We start from the raw sequence: 17,601 nt of genomic DNA on the forward strand, positions 1-17,601 counted from the left end.
CTTGACTCTGGATTTGGATGATATACCGCCCAGTTCTAACACACATCATGATTTATGATGTATGGACTTTAAACTGGTTATGGGTGATATATCAATATATTGCCCAGCCCTGGCGGTGTTATGTTCTTAGCGATCATGACTTCCTTCATAGGGAAAACAACTCATCTTGAAAAGGGCATTGGTTGCCTGGGACACAACTTCAAATGCACTCAGTCACCCGGTAGTTTACTAGAGAGTCATTCAGTGACTGGGATAATATCCCAAGATTTATTCTTCATCATCCCAGACAGTCTCTCTCTCCCACCCCCTCTCTCTCTCTCTCTCTCTCTCTCTCTCTCTCTCTCCTCCCTCCCTCCCAGCTTTTCTCAATCTTGGATTCCCAGATGCTGGACTATAATTTCCAACCACCCTAGCTAGCAAGACTGTGGTCAGGGATGATGGGAACTGTAGTCCAACAACATCTGGGGACCCAACTTTGAGAAAGGTTGCTTTACACTGTGGAATCCAATATCTGTAGCTACACACACACACACAGAAATCTTTTTTAAAAAATAACTTTTTATTCAAAATTAAAACAAAACATATTATCCAGAAACATATCATCCTTATTTTCCCCCATTTTCCCTCCCTCCCCCTCCCTCCCCCCACAGAACCCCCCCCCGACTTCCCTCAGTTCCAGTCTTTGATTTCTCTAAAAATGCTGTTTTCTGCATGTTACACAGCTGTAAAAATCCTCAAACTATTTAGCTGATTATTATCAATAAAAAGTTTGTGAATGTTAATTCAAAACCAGCCAAGGAGTCCAGTTCGCTTTGTTGTGTCTTCAGATACTTTGTAAAGGGTTCCCATTCATCCTTAAAGTCATAGTTATCCTTGTCCCGTAGCTTGTATGTCAGTTTTGCCAGTTCTGCATAGTCCATCAATTTTTCTTGCCATGATTCTTTAGTTGGGGTTTCTTCAGTCTTCCATCCTTGTGCTATTAGAACTCTCACAGCCATTGTCGCATACATGAAGATGTTTTTCAGCTTTTTTGGCAGATCTTTCCCTGCAATCCCTAACAAAAATGCTTCAGGTTCTTTAACAAATGTTAAATGGAACACATAAAGAAATCAAAACAACTCCTCCTCCTCTTAGGAATACAAAATGTTATTTAAATATCAAAGCACTTTATCTCTGAATTACATATTCAAAGTATATACAGGTCATGCCAGGGTCTTCTGTTCTGTGCCCTTTAGTAATGGTTTTGAAATGAAAGGAGAATGAGAAGAAACCTATTACGTGTGGTCTGTTGTGTTAGCAAATTTGGCGATTTGTTTTCAGATGCCTATATCTAAGCTGGTCAACTAGAGTCTACATGGCCAGGCAATCCAATTAAGACCCACTCATTTTGGAAGTCATCTGATTAAATTAATTTACATAGCCATTAGTTTAACATTGCCATTGTCCATCTTTCATCTCCCTTAAAGGGACCGAATCTTTTCTCTCTCTCTCTCTCTCTCTCTCTCTCTCTCTCTCTTCTAAAATATAGCACAAATGTACACCCATGCAGCTATGTTGTGGTGGTTGTTAGCAGTGTGTTAGGAATTGCTCACAGTTGGAATTGTGCGTTCTTCTGAGCAACGTCTGTGTAATAAAACAAAAGACGGAGCAGTTGTGAAAGTTAATCCTCTGTTAAGGCAGTGGAACCTCGGGGTCTTGTAAAATTCCTTGTTCCAACCTCTCCCCTCCCCTCCCAGTGACCCGTGGTCTGGAGAATTCAATTGTTAATTGTCTGGTCCCTACAGAGCGATAGTTTCTATGCAGTCATAGCCTGAACAGAATGCAACCCCTTTCTCCCCCAAGGCACCTTGGGTCAGCAAGAAATAGAAGGCACTTAGCCGGCTTGGGCACAATGGAGGGCAGTGTTGGGTTCACCGCTAAATAAGTGGTAATATTGTCTCTGCTGCTGGCAGTCTGAAAGCGTTCCATAAGGATGCAAATAACTTGCATTTCTGGCGGTTAGCATGGACAAGTGAGAAAGGCGGTTCTGTTTATCTTCTTGACCAAATCCCTCATTCCTACCCCCCAAAACGTTTAAAGCTAAGCCACTGTGCAAGCTGCGACGATTTATTTTCCATTTTTATAGTGCTTTAAGACGCAGGATTTCAGGTGTCACCTCAGTAAGGCTGCTTTGCTAATTGCCACTCTGATGGAAAATAAAATGGGGACAGTAATATTAATAATTAATACTTTTGCGAGGCTGTAGCAATTTTCTGCATGAGGGATTTAAGTGCTTTTTTATAAAAAACAACAACCACATGCACAATTATGAATTACGCCTCTCAGCTTGGCTACTGTTAATGTTGATGTGGTATGTTAATGTCCCCTTGTTTCTTGCTATAGGCTCTGAAGATTGTTCCAGAAACTTCACCACTTCGAACGGTACTATTGAATCCCCGGGTTTTCCTGATAAGTATCCTCACAATTTGGACTGTGCTTTCACCATCATGGCCAAGCCAAAGATGGAGATCATCCTTCAGTTTCTAACCTTTGACCTGGAGCACGACCCCTTGCAAGTCGGAGAGGGAGATTGCAAGTATGATTGGCTGGACATCTGGGACGGTATTCCTCAAGGTAAGGATTAAAGTGATGTATCGCCGACGCTCTCTTCCGTGTCTGGCTACTGTCACACTAACAGCATCAATTTTGAGTCCTCAGAATTCCATAAAGGTCATAAATTGCTAACACTTTACGGCTCCATCCAATCTCACATGTGGTTGCCTTGTCCTTAGCAGGGACCAGAGCTTAAATTGAACAGTGATAGAGTTCCTTTCTATTTTCTGTGCCGGCATTGCACCCTTACTGGTTCAGTGTAACTTCAGGTGGTGTTAAAAATACATTGAGGCCTTAAAACTACCTGATTCATATAATCAGACCATCAAGTTCAGAAGTTGGCATATTTGAGATTTCTCTGCAGTACTCTGATCTCAGAGGCTCCCTTAGCCAGAAAGTATAGAATAGACCATTTTCTACATTGATTGCATACAGAAAAGTTTTGTACGACACCTTGAGCACTATTTTTATGAGAAAGTTGCCTAGCAATGTTATCCATCAATCAATCAATCACCATTTTTCCTGCTAGCGAAGCAACGTATCCACTAAAAGTGAAAATAGCTGAAGGTTAGGCTTTTCAGTGGCATGAACATATATGATTACTTGCGTTGAATAAGAACCTATACCAGGGGACCAGGCAGGAAAGCTCTCTATACAGTGGTACCTCGGGTTACATACGCTTCAGGTTACATACTCCGCTAACCCAGAAATAGTGCTTCAGGTTAAGAACTTTGCTTCAGGATGAGAACAGAAATTGTGCTTCAGCGGCACGGCGGCAGCAGGAGGCCCCATTAGCTAAAGTGGTGTTTCAGGTTAAGAACAGTTTCAGGTTAAGTACGGACCTCCAGAACGAATTAAGTACTTAACCCGAGGTACCACTGTATGTGATTTCTTTATTGCATTATCCCAGACATGTCTGCTCAGAAGTAAGCACCATTGAGTTCAATTGGACGTACTCCCAGGTCAGTGAATGGAGCACTGCAGCCAGAATCATTCATGGCCCAAAAACAGATTGTAGGTAGATGGGCTGGTAAAACTTATGGTGGACTAAACCACTGAGCCTAGGGCTTGCCTAGGGCTTTCTGATCAGAAGGTTGGCGGTTCGAATCCCCGTGATGGGGTGAGCTCCTGTTGCTCGGTCCCTGCTCCTGCCAACCTAGCAGTTTGAAAGCATGTCAAAGTGCAAGTAGATAAATAGGTACCACTCCAGCGGAAAGTTAAATGGCGTTTCCATGCGCTGCTCTGGTTCGCCAGAAGTGGCTTAGTCATGCTGGCCACATGACCCGGAAGCTGTACGCCGGCTCCCTCGGCCTATAGAGTGAGATGAGCGCCACAACCCCAAAGTCATCCGCAACTGGACCTAACGGTCAGGGGCCCCTTTACCTTTACTGACTGCAGGCAGCATTTTACGCAACAGCCATTAAGCTTAAGCATCTGTTTGGGCTGCTAAGTTTTCAGAGAAGAGCTCTTGCAAATCTGGGGTACAGAGACACCCTTGTGCAAATTAATTGAAACAAGGCATGTTTTCTATGCCACACTGATCAGTCTGTCAAGCACCCACAAAAGATGGTGTTTTGGGGATGCTTGTTATTATGGTGTCTGCAGCCAATAGAAGGAATGATGCGCTCGCCACAATATATTGAGGTTCTCTAAAGAGAGTTATTCCAGAGCTGAGTCATCCTGACGGTACTGGGATATTGCAGCAGGTCCTAGCCCCCTGTCACACATTGTAAGTGGTGAAGGAATTCATGACAGAGCAGCAAATACAGATACTTGATTGGCCAGGGAATTCCCTGAACGTAAATCCCATTGAGAATTTGTGGGCTATATGCAAAAGTCGCCTCTGTGCTGTAGACTGTACGACTACAGAGAAGCTCATTTAGGCGCTGATTCAAGTGTGGTACAGGGATCCGAAAATCAACAGTGGCTGTTCAAAACGAGTAGACGCCTTGCCAAACCGTGTTCAAATGCTGCTTAAAAATAGCGGCGGTCATATCCGTTACTAATGTACATATATGGGAGTTTTGTACAATAAACTACTCTACTAAATTCACTGTTTGTTTCAATTAATTTTCACAAGGGTGTACATGCGAGGAGTTTTCATCCCTGCATGTTTTCATTTTCAGCTTGTAGCCTCTGATAATACAGATGGCTTATTCCTGCCTTCAAACCTTCCCAAGCGACGTAGGCAAGATGACGACAAGTTTATCTAGCTGAGAGTTGTGCTTTTCTTCTGTTTCTGTTGCAGTTGGCCCCTTGATTGGCAGGTACTGTGGGACTAAAACTCCTTCGGATATCCACTCGACTACTGGCATCTTGTCACTCACGTTCCACACAGATTTGGCAGTGGCCAAGGATGGTTTTTCTGCTCGCTATTACTTAGTTCCGCAGGAGGTGCCAGAGAGTAAGTTGGCATCTTGTTCAGTTGGGGTGTTCGCCAGTATTCCTTTAGTTCCAGATTCTGCACTGGGGACCCTGAATAAAACAAAAATGTAGCCACGTGTGGGTAACTTTTCTGAATCCCCATCGGAATTATTTTTAATTTTGCTATTTTAATTTCATGGCAGAACTCAAAATTTGGTCATCTGGAGCCTCTCTTATTTGTTTTGTTATCTTTGCTCACTGCTAGCACCCAAGCTTCCGTGGCAGATTTAGAAATTGCTATGGAAACCGGAAACCCAAGATTAAAATGTCAAAATTTTGTGAAATAAATTTGTTCAGAAATGTTTCAGATTGGAGTTTTGGGTATGCTCTACATAGGAGAAGGAAGGAAGGAAGGAAGGAAGGAAGGAAGGAAGGAAGGAAGGAAGGAAAGACACTTGAAGCCATATTGAAAAAGCATGAATTTGAACCATTAGAATGTTAACAGTTGTTTCTTCCTGTAGTGAAGAGCTTGGCAAGGCTTACCAGCCATGAGCCAGATCACTCCCGCGGAGATCGTCCGTGGGCTGGGCCAGCACAGCATGACTCCAGAAATCTCATCTGCACATGCCCAGATGCCGGAAATTGCACCTGCGCAGAAGCTATTTTCACCATCTGGGCATGCGCAGAAGAGATTTCCGGTATCTGTGTGTGCGCAGACGTGATTTCCGGCACCGCTTGGTGAGTCGCGTGCTGCACCGGTTTAGCACAGCGCGCAGGGGACTCGCCGAGCGGGCGGCTCGGTTCAGGGGTGGCTTGTGGGCCGGTAAAACGGTCTTAGTGGGCTGCATCTGGCCCATGGGCCACACATTGCTCTAGTGTGTGACATCATATCTCAGTTTTTAAAAAAATCTTCTTTTTATGTCATGGGTTCAGAGCCTATGCTACTTTGGAAGTTGTTGGACTATAAATCCTATCACAATCCCTGACCATTGAGCATGTTGGCTGGGAGTTCACCACATCTGGAGCATGAGCGCTGGGAGTTCACCACATCTGGAGCATGAGCGCTGGGAGTTCACCACATCTGGAGGGACACAGGGTGCCCACCCCTGTTGTAGGACAACAACAGCACACAAAAAACTGTAAATGCTGCGGGGGGGGGGGAACCACCTAAATATAGAGATGATTTGGAAATTAGCTATGCACAGCTGCAATATATTTAATCACACTTGGAAAACTGAGGGCTTTCTTCAGGCTTTTAGTGAAGAATTCCAGCTTTCCTTGCACTTTGCAGGAGATTGCCAGGCAAGGACGTTCCCAACCTCCCATAGCTGCAGCCCTTTGATGCAGATGAGAAGGGATTTGATGGAGCTCCAGATGTGAGCTCTTCCCTGGCTGTTTCTGAACATTAATATTTCATCAGCTTTTCATAGGTGCATAGAGACAATTCTATTTTGTGCTCATTTTTGCAGACACATGTTTTTTTAATTCTTATTTTATTTGATAGGATGTTACGAGGCCATTAGCGGCGTTTCCCTTAGCGGAGCTGCACAGATTTGGGGCGGGGGGCGCACGCGTTTCTCTTCTAATCCACTCTCCACCTGCTGTAGACTTTCAGTGCAATAGCCCGTTGGGGATGGAAACCGGCCGGATCTCCAACGAGCAGATCACGGCCTCCTCTACTTACTCGGATGGCAGATGGACCCCACAACAGAGCCGGCTCAATAGTGATGACAACGGGTGGACTCCTAATGTAGATAACAACAAGGAATTCCTGCAGGTATGTATTCCCCAACTCCAAGAGAGCAATTGGCAGCGGATAAGCGGTACTCGGTAACTAAGGAGGGAGAGCAGCACGATTCAGAAAGGCTGGTACCGAAACCATAATATCTGGCTTAGCAACAGTTGAATTGCCAGGCAACTGGTGAGATCTGATGTTCAAGCCTTTGTCATCAAACACATGGCCAGCGAGAGTCCCCAGCTAGCATTCTCCTCTATGAAAAGCTTGGCTTGGCATGGGCTGGCATGCTGTGTGTCCGTGGAAGCAGGCTTGGCAGGGTGATGTGAGGGAAACTAGTGTCTTTGTTTAGACACATGGTTTGTCTTGGCAGGGAGCTGCCACTGCCCTCTGGACTTTCAGGTCGCACACAAACACACACACACACACACACACACACTTTCTCCTTAAACCAAACTGATTGCCATGCTGTCAAATTGACCCCGGTACATGAAGCTTGTAGAATCTCCTTGTTGCATGCTGGGAATCAGCAGGAGGGCATTGAGCTGCTGTTTGGCAAAGGCGGCGTGACTCTTGCCTTCATGAACTGAAGGCAGCACTGTTAGGCCATTAACATTCCTACAGAAGTCTCGGCTTGACCTGGTGGCCCCTGAGCCTTGATGGGCTTTCCAGAGGGCTAAGGGGAGAGAACACGCTGCCGCTTACGTGCCCCGTCGACTCCGCGGCAGATCGAAAGGAGCGGGGCTTTCCTGCGTGTGCTAGGCGAGTACAGCTAGAACAATATTTATTCTGCCGGGGAATCTCGGTGCATCCCAGCAGCTGGGAAAACCAGCAGCAACGTACAGAAGGAAGGCTTTAGCAGGGGCCGCACAGGACCAGTTCATGGCAGCAAAAAAGTCATACGGATTGGATGGAGAACCGTGTGGTGGGATGTGCTAAAGAGCATTCAACACAGGAAGTACTGGAACAAATGGAGCAACTGTCTGAATCTTCATGGCGCAGTTACTAAGCCAGCATGTCTCGATAAGCTGCTGTATCACTAAAAATCTCCAAGAAGCACGAATTGGACCCCCACAACTTAATCTTACATGTGAAAAGACACGCCCCCTCCACCAAACAATGCACGCTGACCTCTTTTCCACTGCAAATGAGGCAAGAGCTTAATTTGGGTGAAGATTCTCTAGTTTGAGCTTTGATTTTATTTGGGTTTTAAGAACATCAAAGCCAAAGTTCTTTATTCAGCTTATGGTCAGGGGCTCCTCCCCAACACAATTACTAGCACACGTCTTGCCTGAACCAGAAAAATGCTTTTTCACTCCTGAAATCTGTCGGCATTTGCTTGCAACAGACTTAGCAAGGCATCGGGGGCGGGGGCGGGGGCGGTCCCACTCTGTATGATTAATGACATAATGGTAAAGGGGCACACAGCCTGTTTTTGCTCAAATTACTTCCACTCCAATGCATAATTTTTATCATGGATTGCAACTGAGGCTGGTACACAGTTGTGCTGGGCATTTTTTAAGAGACATAGTAAGGATTTCATCCCAGAGATGTTTATCGTTCAATCTGACGAAGCAACGGGAAGTGGGGGGGGGCACTTTCAAAATGTGCTTCTCTCCCTCAATTATGAACCTTGCAACAAAACCAGGCAGGCTGAAAACATTTCCTTCTATGGCTCACAGGCTGCCACATCTAGGGATGTTAACTCAGCTGGTCTGAAAATTGATCCTATTAAGTTCTTATACTGGAACAGAGCTTAGACAGAATAGGCAACTCTAAACATGGCCAGTGGCAAAAGCTACAGCTGCGTCACAGTGATCTACTAGAAATGAAATACCGCCATGCTAATTTATACCAGCTGAGCACCCGATCCTCAGGTCTACTTTCAAACATAGCCTTCTTGAAGCAGCTGCAGCTCAACATGGCGAGTCCTGGAGAATGCCTTTAGCAAAACACACTACTGTTGTATGCTGCTGGTGGCTCTGAGATCCATTGTGGCTCACGATTCCATTTGTATAAAGCTAAAGGTAAAGGGACCCCTGACCATTGGGTCCACTCTGGGGTTGCGGCGCTCATCTCGCTTTATTGGCCGAGGGAGCCGGCGTACAGCTTCTGGGTCATGTGGCCAGCATAACTAAGCCGCTTCTGGCGAACCAGAGCAGCACACGGAAACGCTGTTTACCTTCCCGCCAGCACTTTGACGTGCTTTCGAACTGCTTGGTTGGCAGGAGCAGGGACCAAGCAACAGGAGCTCACCCCGTCGCGGGGATTTCAACCGCCGACCTTCTGATCGGCAAGTCCTAGGCTCTGTGGTTTAACCCACAGCGCCACCCATGTCCCATTTGTATAGCCTGCCTTTATTGGCACCCAAGGCCGTGTACATGGGATCATGTCCATCGATCCAGGCATTGACCTGTCCCAGACCTGCTTCAGAACAGTGGTGGCCTCATGTGCCTTCAAACCAAACCCATATGTCTTCACTACTGCTGTCGAAGGATGCGCTCACTGCAAGTTCTGTGTCGTTGGCTTCCTCGTTCTCACCCTCTTGATCTGCAGTTTTGTCTCATTTGCCATCTGCAAAGCACACTGCTTCAGGAAGGTTGTATCTGCCAATGTTTCAAGCACAGAGCAGGTCTGCCTTATTACTGCTGAACTTACGAAGCTCCTGTCGTTCTTCCTTCACCCTCTTCCCCTCTCCTTCCCCCCCACAGGTGGACCTCCGCTTTCTGACGGTGCTGACAGCCATTGCTACTCAGGGTGCCATCTCCAGGGAAACCCAGAACGGCTACTATGTCCGGTCGTACAAACTGGAGGTCAGCACAAATGGGGAGGACTGGATGATGTACCGTCACGGCAAAAATCACAAGGTAAGCGCTTCCTCTTCCCCACAACCCACCCCCCACAAAATACCGTATTTTTTGCTCTGTAGGACTCACTTTTTCCCTCCTAAAAAGTAAGGGGAAATGTGTGTGCGTCTTATGGAGCGAATGCAGGCTGCGCAGCTATCCCAGAAGCCGGAACAGCAAGAGGGATTGCTGCTTTCGCTGCGCAGAGGATCCCTCTTCTGAGATTCAGAATATTTTTTTTTCTTGTTTTCCTCCTCCAAAAACTAGGTGTGTCTTGTGGTCTGGTGCGTCTTATAGAGCGAAAAATACGGTAATAATTCCAGACTGCAAAGGATTCTGTTGATGGTCGAGTGGAAGGTCTAAATTAACTTGAGTTGTTGCTTTTTTTGCTGCCTTTTTTTGTTCGTTTGCTTACTGCCAAGATGCAAAACATGGAGCTGTCGCCCCTCCCCAAGTAATCTTTATTATCTCTTGAGGGGTGAGGAAACAGTGTCCCTCCTTGATTGGGGGGGGGGGAATCTGGCTTCTGTTGTGCCTTGCTCAGTGGAGAGAGCCTGCGGTACGTCTGTGGACTGCAAATGAAGGGGAAAATGCTTCGGCAGCCCGTGTTTTGCCATAGAAGATTCATTGAGCATTTATGGCCCGAGCCCCGTCCACATGCTGGGTTAACAATCACAAAACCGCATGAAACTGCAGTTCAGGAGTTATTGAGGCTTAGAAAATGAAAGGGCACAAATCCTGAGAGGGGATCACAGTGTCCTAGAGAATAAAGCCCGACGATAAATAACGAGGAGCAATTCGGTTTGTCAGGGATAGGGGATCTGCAGCGGCGGCGGCAGCCGTTGGTTGGCAGTGACGCATTGACCTCTCTCTGCTTGTGCCTCCTCTGTCTATAAATATGGCTGCGTTGACCCTTGCTGATCCCTCAACCTCCGAATGCTTAGTGTTTGCTCAGTGGGGGGGAGGGAAGGCACTTACTTTGTGCTTTGGGCAGGTGTGCGAGAGAGCAGGCCGCATGGAGTGCAGCTGTTTATAATAAAGCTGTCTCCGCTCCTGGGATGGCATGGAGCTGTCATTCATCTTTGCCTTTGTTGTGAAGGCGCTTCTAAACTGACCCTCGGTGCTCTCCGCTGCAGAATGCTGTAGAACACGAATTCAAACTTTGCCAGAGCAAACCCACCTTAAGCTAAGAGGGAGGGAAGCTTCTCGAAGAAGCAGCAACCGCTAGCTAGGAGCGATAGAAGCTTTGGCTTGGCTGCTGCCAAGGGGAAGGTTGGGGGCACCTCTTTTATTCCCTCTTCATTTGTCTGTGATCCCGAGACAAGCAATTCCGCCCAAACCAAGCAGCAAGTAATTCCACCCAGAACCCAGCACCTTCAAACTCCCTCCCGTCTAGTTTTGTAATCCAGAGCTGGGGGTTCATGTGGGACTGTTTTTGTGGATCGCTATAGGGAAGATTGCTGTATTGTTTTCTCAGGCTGGGTGATACCTGGTTTTCAACATCGCGATATAACACCAGCTGAACATTGCGATGTATCAATATACCACAATGTCTAAAATAAGGATGGAGCTGGTTTTCAACTTGGTGATATATCACCACTAGACATGGTAATATAGTGGTACCTCGGGTTACATACGCTTCAGGTTACGGACTCCGCTAACCCAGAAATAGTGCTTCAGGTTAAGAACTTTGCTTCAGGATGAGAACAGAAATGGTGCTCCGGCGGCGCGGCAGCAGCAGGAGGCTCCATTAGCTAAAGTGGTGCTTCGGGTTAAGAACAGTTTCAGGTTAAGTACGGCCCTCCAGAATGAATTAAGTACTTAACCCGAGGTACAGTGGTACCTCGCAAGACGAATGCCTCGCAAGACAAAAAACTCGCTAGACGAAAGGTTTTTCCGTTTTCGATTTGCCTCGCAAGACGAATTTCACCTATGGGCTTGCTTCGCAAGACGAAAACATCTCGCGACTTTGTTTCCTTTGTCTAAAAACAAAGACATGTTTTGTTTATAAAGTTAATTTATTTTCCCTTCAATTTTTGAACTGCTCTTTACAATATGTGTGACTTTAAAGAGCAGTTAATAAACTGTTGTTGTACCAAATTTGGCTTTGTTTGGACTTTTTTTGACCATAGGAACGCATTAATTGATTTTCAATGCATTCCTATGGGATTTCGTGATTCGCAAGACGAAAAATTCGCTAGATGACAAAACTTGCGGAACGAATTAATTTCGTCTTGCGGGGCACCACAATGTTTGAAATAAGGATGGAACTAAGTAGAGGCATTGGCTGGCTTCATGGTTTCCCCCACATTGTGATTTTTGTATAGCATCACATAATGATCAAAAATTATGAAACCTATATCACGAAATGGATTTCCAAACCGGTTTTGGACGCTCTGTCGATATTCTGCCCAGCTCTAATCGTTTCCCTTCCTTGGAGTAACAGGTTAGGTTCCCCAAAATGTGGTATTCCTGATCAGAGTTTATTGCGACGAAATGGCAGCCCAGGCAGGGAAGAAGCAACACACGGCAGTTATCAGAGGTGATGTTTTGGCCTCCATAAAAAGGCCCAGGTGTGGCTTGAGGAACTGAGACCTCTACTTTCAGAGGTGTTCTGAGTGCTGCTCTGCCTCTTTCCGTGGCTGCAGATTTCCCTCTGCTTCAGTGCATGCTTTTGTTTCTTCTTGGGCACCACGATTTAAAGCACCTACGATGCCCAAGTGGCTTTCAGTGGGATGTGGTCTTTCCCTCCTTCCCTTAATGCCCACCCACCGAACCTATCTGCCTTTGTTTTATCTCAGTTACATTTAAGGTAAATGGACCCCTGACCATTAGCTGGGGTTGCGGCACTCATCTTGCTTTATTGGCCGAGGGAGCCGGCGTACAGCTTCCGAGTCATGTGGCCAGCATGACTAAGCCGCTTCTGACGAACCAGAGCAGCGCACGGAAACACCGTTTACCTTCCTGCCAGAGCGGTTCCTATTGATCTACTTGCACTTTGACATGCTTTTGAACTGCTAGGTTGGCAGGAGCAGGGACTGAGCAACAGGAGCTCACCCCATCACGGGGATTCGAACCGCCAACCTTCTGATCGGCAAGTCCTAGGCTCTGTGGTTTAACCCACAGTGCCACCTGTGTCCCTGGTTACATTTTACATTTAGGATATATATATATATATATATATATATATATATATATATATATATATATGCTCCCATGCAGATCTCGTTAAAGGAAGGGAAATAATCCTTAGAGTTGTCACCATCAGCCCTTTGGATGAACCTGAGCCAAGGTTAACCTTCTGGCAGGATTTGGAGGGAGATGATTCATGCGAGATTATATCTGCAGCATTCACAGATCTGGAGAACTAGTTAAAAATCATGCTCAGGAAGAAAGGACCATAAATTACTCGAGATTGTCACTTGTAGGAAATTTGCCGTTCACAGCAAACTGAGATGTGAGGTGGGTTTTGATAAGTCTTTCTTGTCACATCTGGTTCTCTGCTTCTTCTTAGCCCATTTAGTATGGAGCAAATAGGGTGGAGCTACAGGCAAGCCAGTGACTTCGAAAGCTGATTTGTCCCAGCTGAGCAACCCCATCATTTGATATTAATCCAGAAATCTAATTTCCTTCAAAGCTATTCCTTTCCCTGCCCACCAAACTCAAGATTCCCCCCACCCCCATTTTAAACAAAATACGGGCGTCAGGCTGGCCTTTGACAGCAAATGTGGAATCCTGGGCACGGCAGTGTGGTGTTTGGGGGAAGGGGGAAAGAAAAGTTGACGTGGGATCTGCAGGAGAGAAAAGTCAGGCAGGAGGGTCAACACCTAAGTCTGCTCCCCACCTTCTGTCGATCGTCCTCTTTAGTTCCTTCTTCCAGTCCCTTTTCCCTCCTAAATTGAAAAACCTGGTCCAGCTGGGTGGGGACAGAGACTTGGGTGGATTGTGAAGAAGAAGAGTTTGGATTTGATATCCCACTTTATCACTACCCGAAGGAGTCTCAAAAGGCTAACATTCTCCTTTTTCCCTTCCTCCCCCACAACAAACACTCTGTGAGGTGAGTGGGGCTGAGAGACTTCAGAGAAGTATGAGTAGCCCAAGGTCACCCAGCAGCTGCAGGTGGAGGAGCGGAGACACGAACCCGGTTCCCCAGATTACGAGTCCACTGCTCTTAACCACTACACCACACTGGCTGAAGGGGTTGCAGAGGAAAAGCAGCCTTCAGGGAAAGGATTAAGGCCCCCATCCCAAGTTGTGCTGATTACAGTGATACCTCGGGTTACATACACTTCAGGTTACAGACTCCGCTAACCCAGAAATAGTACCTCGGGTTAAGAACTTTGCTTCAGGATGAGAACAGAAATCGTGCTCTGGCGGCACAGCAGCAGCGGGAGGCCCCATTAGCTAAAGTGGTGCTTCAGGTTAAGAACAGTTTCAGGTTAAGAACGGACCTCCGGAACGAATTAATACTTAACCTGAGGTACCACTGTACGTTGTTCCCCATCCCTGTTTAGCAGCTAGCCTCAGATTAGTTCAGCAGTTGCAGGCTGAATGTGGCAGAAGCTGGTCTGGAAGTAGTATTTTCAAGCCCCATTATGTGGCAGCAAGGGAGCTCAGTTTTACAGCAACCCCATTACCAGGCACAGTTCAAACCCTTGGTCTGACCACACCTGGAATACGGCGTCCAGTTCTGGGCACCACAATTTAAGAAGGATGTTGACAAGCTGGAACGTGTGCAGAGGAGGGCAACCAAGATGATCAAGGGTTTGGAAACTAAGCCTTATGAGGAGCGCTTGTAGGAGCTGGTTATGTTTAGCCTGGAAAAGAGGAGACTGAGTGGAGATATGATAGCCATCTTCAAATACAGTGGTGCCTCGCAAGACGGAAAGAATCTGTTCTGTGATTCTCTTCGTCTAGCGGTTTTTTCGTCTTGCGAAGCAAGCCCATTGACGGATTAGCGGATTGGCGCTATTAGTGCTATTAGCGGCTTTTAGCGGCTTATCTGCTGATCGGATCAGCTGCTTAGGAAAAGGGGGGGGAGGAAGAAAAACCAGCAGGAACTCGCAAGACATTGTCGTTTTGTGAAGCAAGCCCATAGGAGATTCGTTTTGCGAAGCACCTCCAAAACGGAAAACTCTTTCGTCTAGCGAGTTTTCCGTCTTGCGAGGCATTCATCTTGCGGGGCACCACTGTACTTTTAAGGGCTATCACATGGAAGAGAGAGCATGCTTGTTTTCTCCTGCTCTGGAGGGTAGGACTCGAGGCAATGGCTTGAAGTTGCAAGAAAGGAGATTCTGACTAAACATTCGGGGAAAACTTTCAGACAGTAAGAGCTGTTTGGCAGTGGAAAGACTCCAATGAGAGGTGGTGGGATCATCTTCCTTGGCGGTTTTAAAGCAGAGGTTGGATGGGCATCTGTTATGATGGGTGTTTCAGCTGAGATTCCTGCATTGCAGGGGATTGTTTGAAATGACCCATGGGGTGGGTCCCTTCCAATTCTTAAGAAAGTGTTGGTCATTACCTTTAAAGCCATATATGGCTGGTGCCAAAACTCAGCAGTGGCCAGAGGATTGGAGAAGATCAGTCTACATCCCAATCCCAAAGAAGGGAAGTGCCAAAGAATGCTCCAACTACTGCACAATTGCACTCATTTCACACACTAGCAAGGTTATGCTTAAAATTCTACAAGGCAGGCTTAAGCAGTATGTGGACCGAGAACTCCCAGAAGTGCAAGCTGGATTTAGAAGAGGCAGAGGAACCAGAGACCAAATTGCAAACATGCGCTGGATTATGGAGAAAGCTAGAGAGTTCCAGAAAGACATCTACTTCTGCTTCATTGACTACGCAAAAGCCTTTGACTGTGTTGACCACAGCAAACTATGGCAAGTTCTTAAAGAAATGGGAGTGCCTGATCACCTCATCTGTCTCCTGAGAAATCTCTATGTGGGACAAGAAGCTACAGTTAGAACTGGATATGGAACAACTGATTGGTTCAAAATTGGGAAAGGAGTACGGCAAGGCTGTATATTGTCCCCCTGCTTATTTAACTTATATGCAGAATTCATCATGCGAAATGCAGGGCTGGAATTAAGCCGGAATTAAGATCACTGGAAGAAATATCACCAACTCAGATATGCAGATGACACAACCTTGATGGCAGAAAGTGAGGAGGAATTAAAGAACCTTTTAATGAGGGTGAAAGAGGAGAGCGCAAAATATGGTCTGAAGCTCAACATCAAAAAACGAAGATCATGGCCACTGGTCCCATCACCTCCTGTCAAATAGAAGGGGAAGAAATGGAGGCAGTGAGAGATTTTACTTTCTTGGGCTCCATGATCACTGCAGATGGTGACAGCAGTCATGAAATTAAAAGACGCCTGCTCCTTGGAAGAAAGGCGATGGCAAACCTAGACAGCATCTTAAAAAGCAGAGAGATCACCTTACCAACAAAGGTCCGTGTTGTTAAAGCCATGGTTTTCCCAGTAGTGATGTATGGAAGTGAGAGCTGGACCATAAAGAAGGTTGATCGCCGAAGAATAGATGCTTTTGAATTATGGTGCTGGAGGAGACTCTTGAAAGTCCCATGGACTGCAAGAAGATCATGCGTATCCATTCTTAAGGAAATCAGCCCTGAGTGCTCACTGGAAGGACAGATCGTGAAGCTGAGGCTCCAATACTTTGGCCACCTCATGAGAAGAGAAGACTCCCTGGAAAAGACCCTGATGCTGGGAAAGATGAAGGGCACAAGGAGAAGGGGACGACAGAGGACAAGATGGTTGGACAGTGTTCTCAAAGCTACAAACATGAGTCTGACCAAACTGCGGGAGGTAGTGGAAGATAGGAGTGCCTGGTGTGCTCTAGTCCATGGGGTCACGAAGAGTCGGACACGACTAAACAACAACAACAACATGGCTGGTGCCTACAATATCTGAGGGACTGTCTCGTTCTGTCAGCACCTGCCCCTTTCATGAAGATCTACTCGAGTGGTTTTACTTGGTGTCCTTTGGGTGGTCAAGGCGCAACTGGATGGACCATGGGAGTGGGCCTCCTCTGTGACTATGCCTAGTTTTTGGGACTCCCTCTTTAGTTCTGTCTTCTGCACCCTTGTCTTCTGCCCAAGACATTATTGTTCTGGCAAGCGTACGACCTGCCAGGTTGATGGTCTTCTGTTGACTAAACTTTGGATTGCTTTTATTTGTTGTTTCTACCTCTGTTTTTATTATTTTTGTTACTGTTTAATCCTTTCTCTCACCCCCATTTTATTATTTTAAAATTGTTCTGGGAATACAGTGGAAGGGTGAGATGGAAATCTTTCAAATAAATAAACCCAGAGGGAGTTGAATCTTGTATGAAATGTGGGAAAGAGAGCAGAGGTAGAGCAAAACGCTCATTTTGTGCCACTGCGGGTTTCATATTTGATGTTCAGGTACAGGGAAGGAAGAAGCTGGTTTAAGTGAAAATGGCCTGAATGTGTTGTTCGCTGGGGGAAGCTGATTGCACAACCTCTCTCTCTCTCTCTCTCTCTCTTCCAGGGTGCCTTCCTCTCCTGTCAGGAAGCCCCCAAAGTTCTGAACTGAATGCACAGATTCCACGCTGGGTTTCTTTTGTGGTGCCTCAGTGCCGCACTCTGCATGGTTCAAATTGAAATAGCTACGCCATGCCAAATAGATTTGTCAATTCTGCCGCAGTGTGATTTGGTGCCATGGAGTGCAGGGAAAGAGAACAGAGGAGGACTCTGTCAAATTTTGCTTATGCATGTATATATGTGCACACACGGAGACATACATACATACATACATACATACATACATACATACATACATACGTGTGTGTCTCTGTAGCTAGCAGTGAGTCCCTGCTCTGCTGAATCTGTAAGTTGGGCTCAGAGCCAAATTTAACTGGTGCTGCTGACAGGTCAACTAACATCTACATCTTCATAAAAGAATTTGAGACAGAGAGAGCCAAAGAAGCAGGGAGAGCTGTATGAAGCAAAGCTGGAGAAGAAAGATTATATTTCCCCCAGAAAGTAAAAGAGCAGCCCCCGCCTTCAGTCATCGCTGGTAC

At 46.3% G+C, this 17,601-nt stretch overlaps 1 protein-coding gene across 3 annotated transcripts in view; it reads left to right on the top strand.

The window, feature by feature from the left end:
• Nucleotides 1–17,601, top strand: part of NRP2 (neuropilin 2) — a 249,962-nt gene that overhangs the window by 99,199 nt on the left and 133,162 nt on the right. For all 3 annotated transcript variants that reach the window (XM_082232237.1, XM_082232238.1, XM_082232236.1), the window contains exons 4-7: nt 2,383–2,613; nt 4,841–4,996; nt 6,564–6,733; nt 9,403–9,558. In XM_082232237.1, coding sequence (XP_082088363.1) covers nt 2,383–2,613; nt 4,841–4,996; nt 6,564–6,733; nt 9,403–9,558 — 713 coding nt within the window. The remainder of the gene's footprint in view (nt 1–2,382; nt 2,614–4,840; nt 4,997–6,563; nt 6,734–9,402; nt 9,559–17,601) is intronic.

Source organism: Podarcis vaucheri (genome assembly GCF_965113315.1).
Source record: "Podarcis vaucheri genome assembly, chromosome: 1".
NCBI lineage: Eukaryota > Metazoa > Chordata > Lepidosauria > Squamata > Lacertidae > Podarcis > Podarcis vaucheri.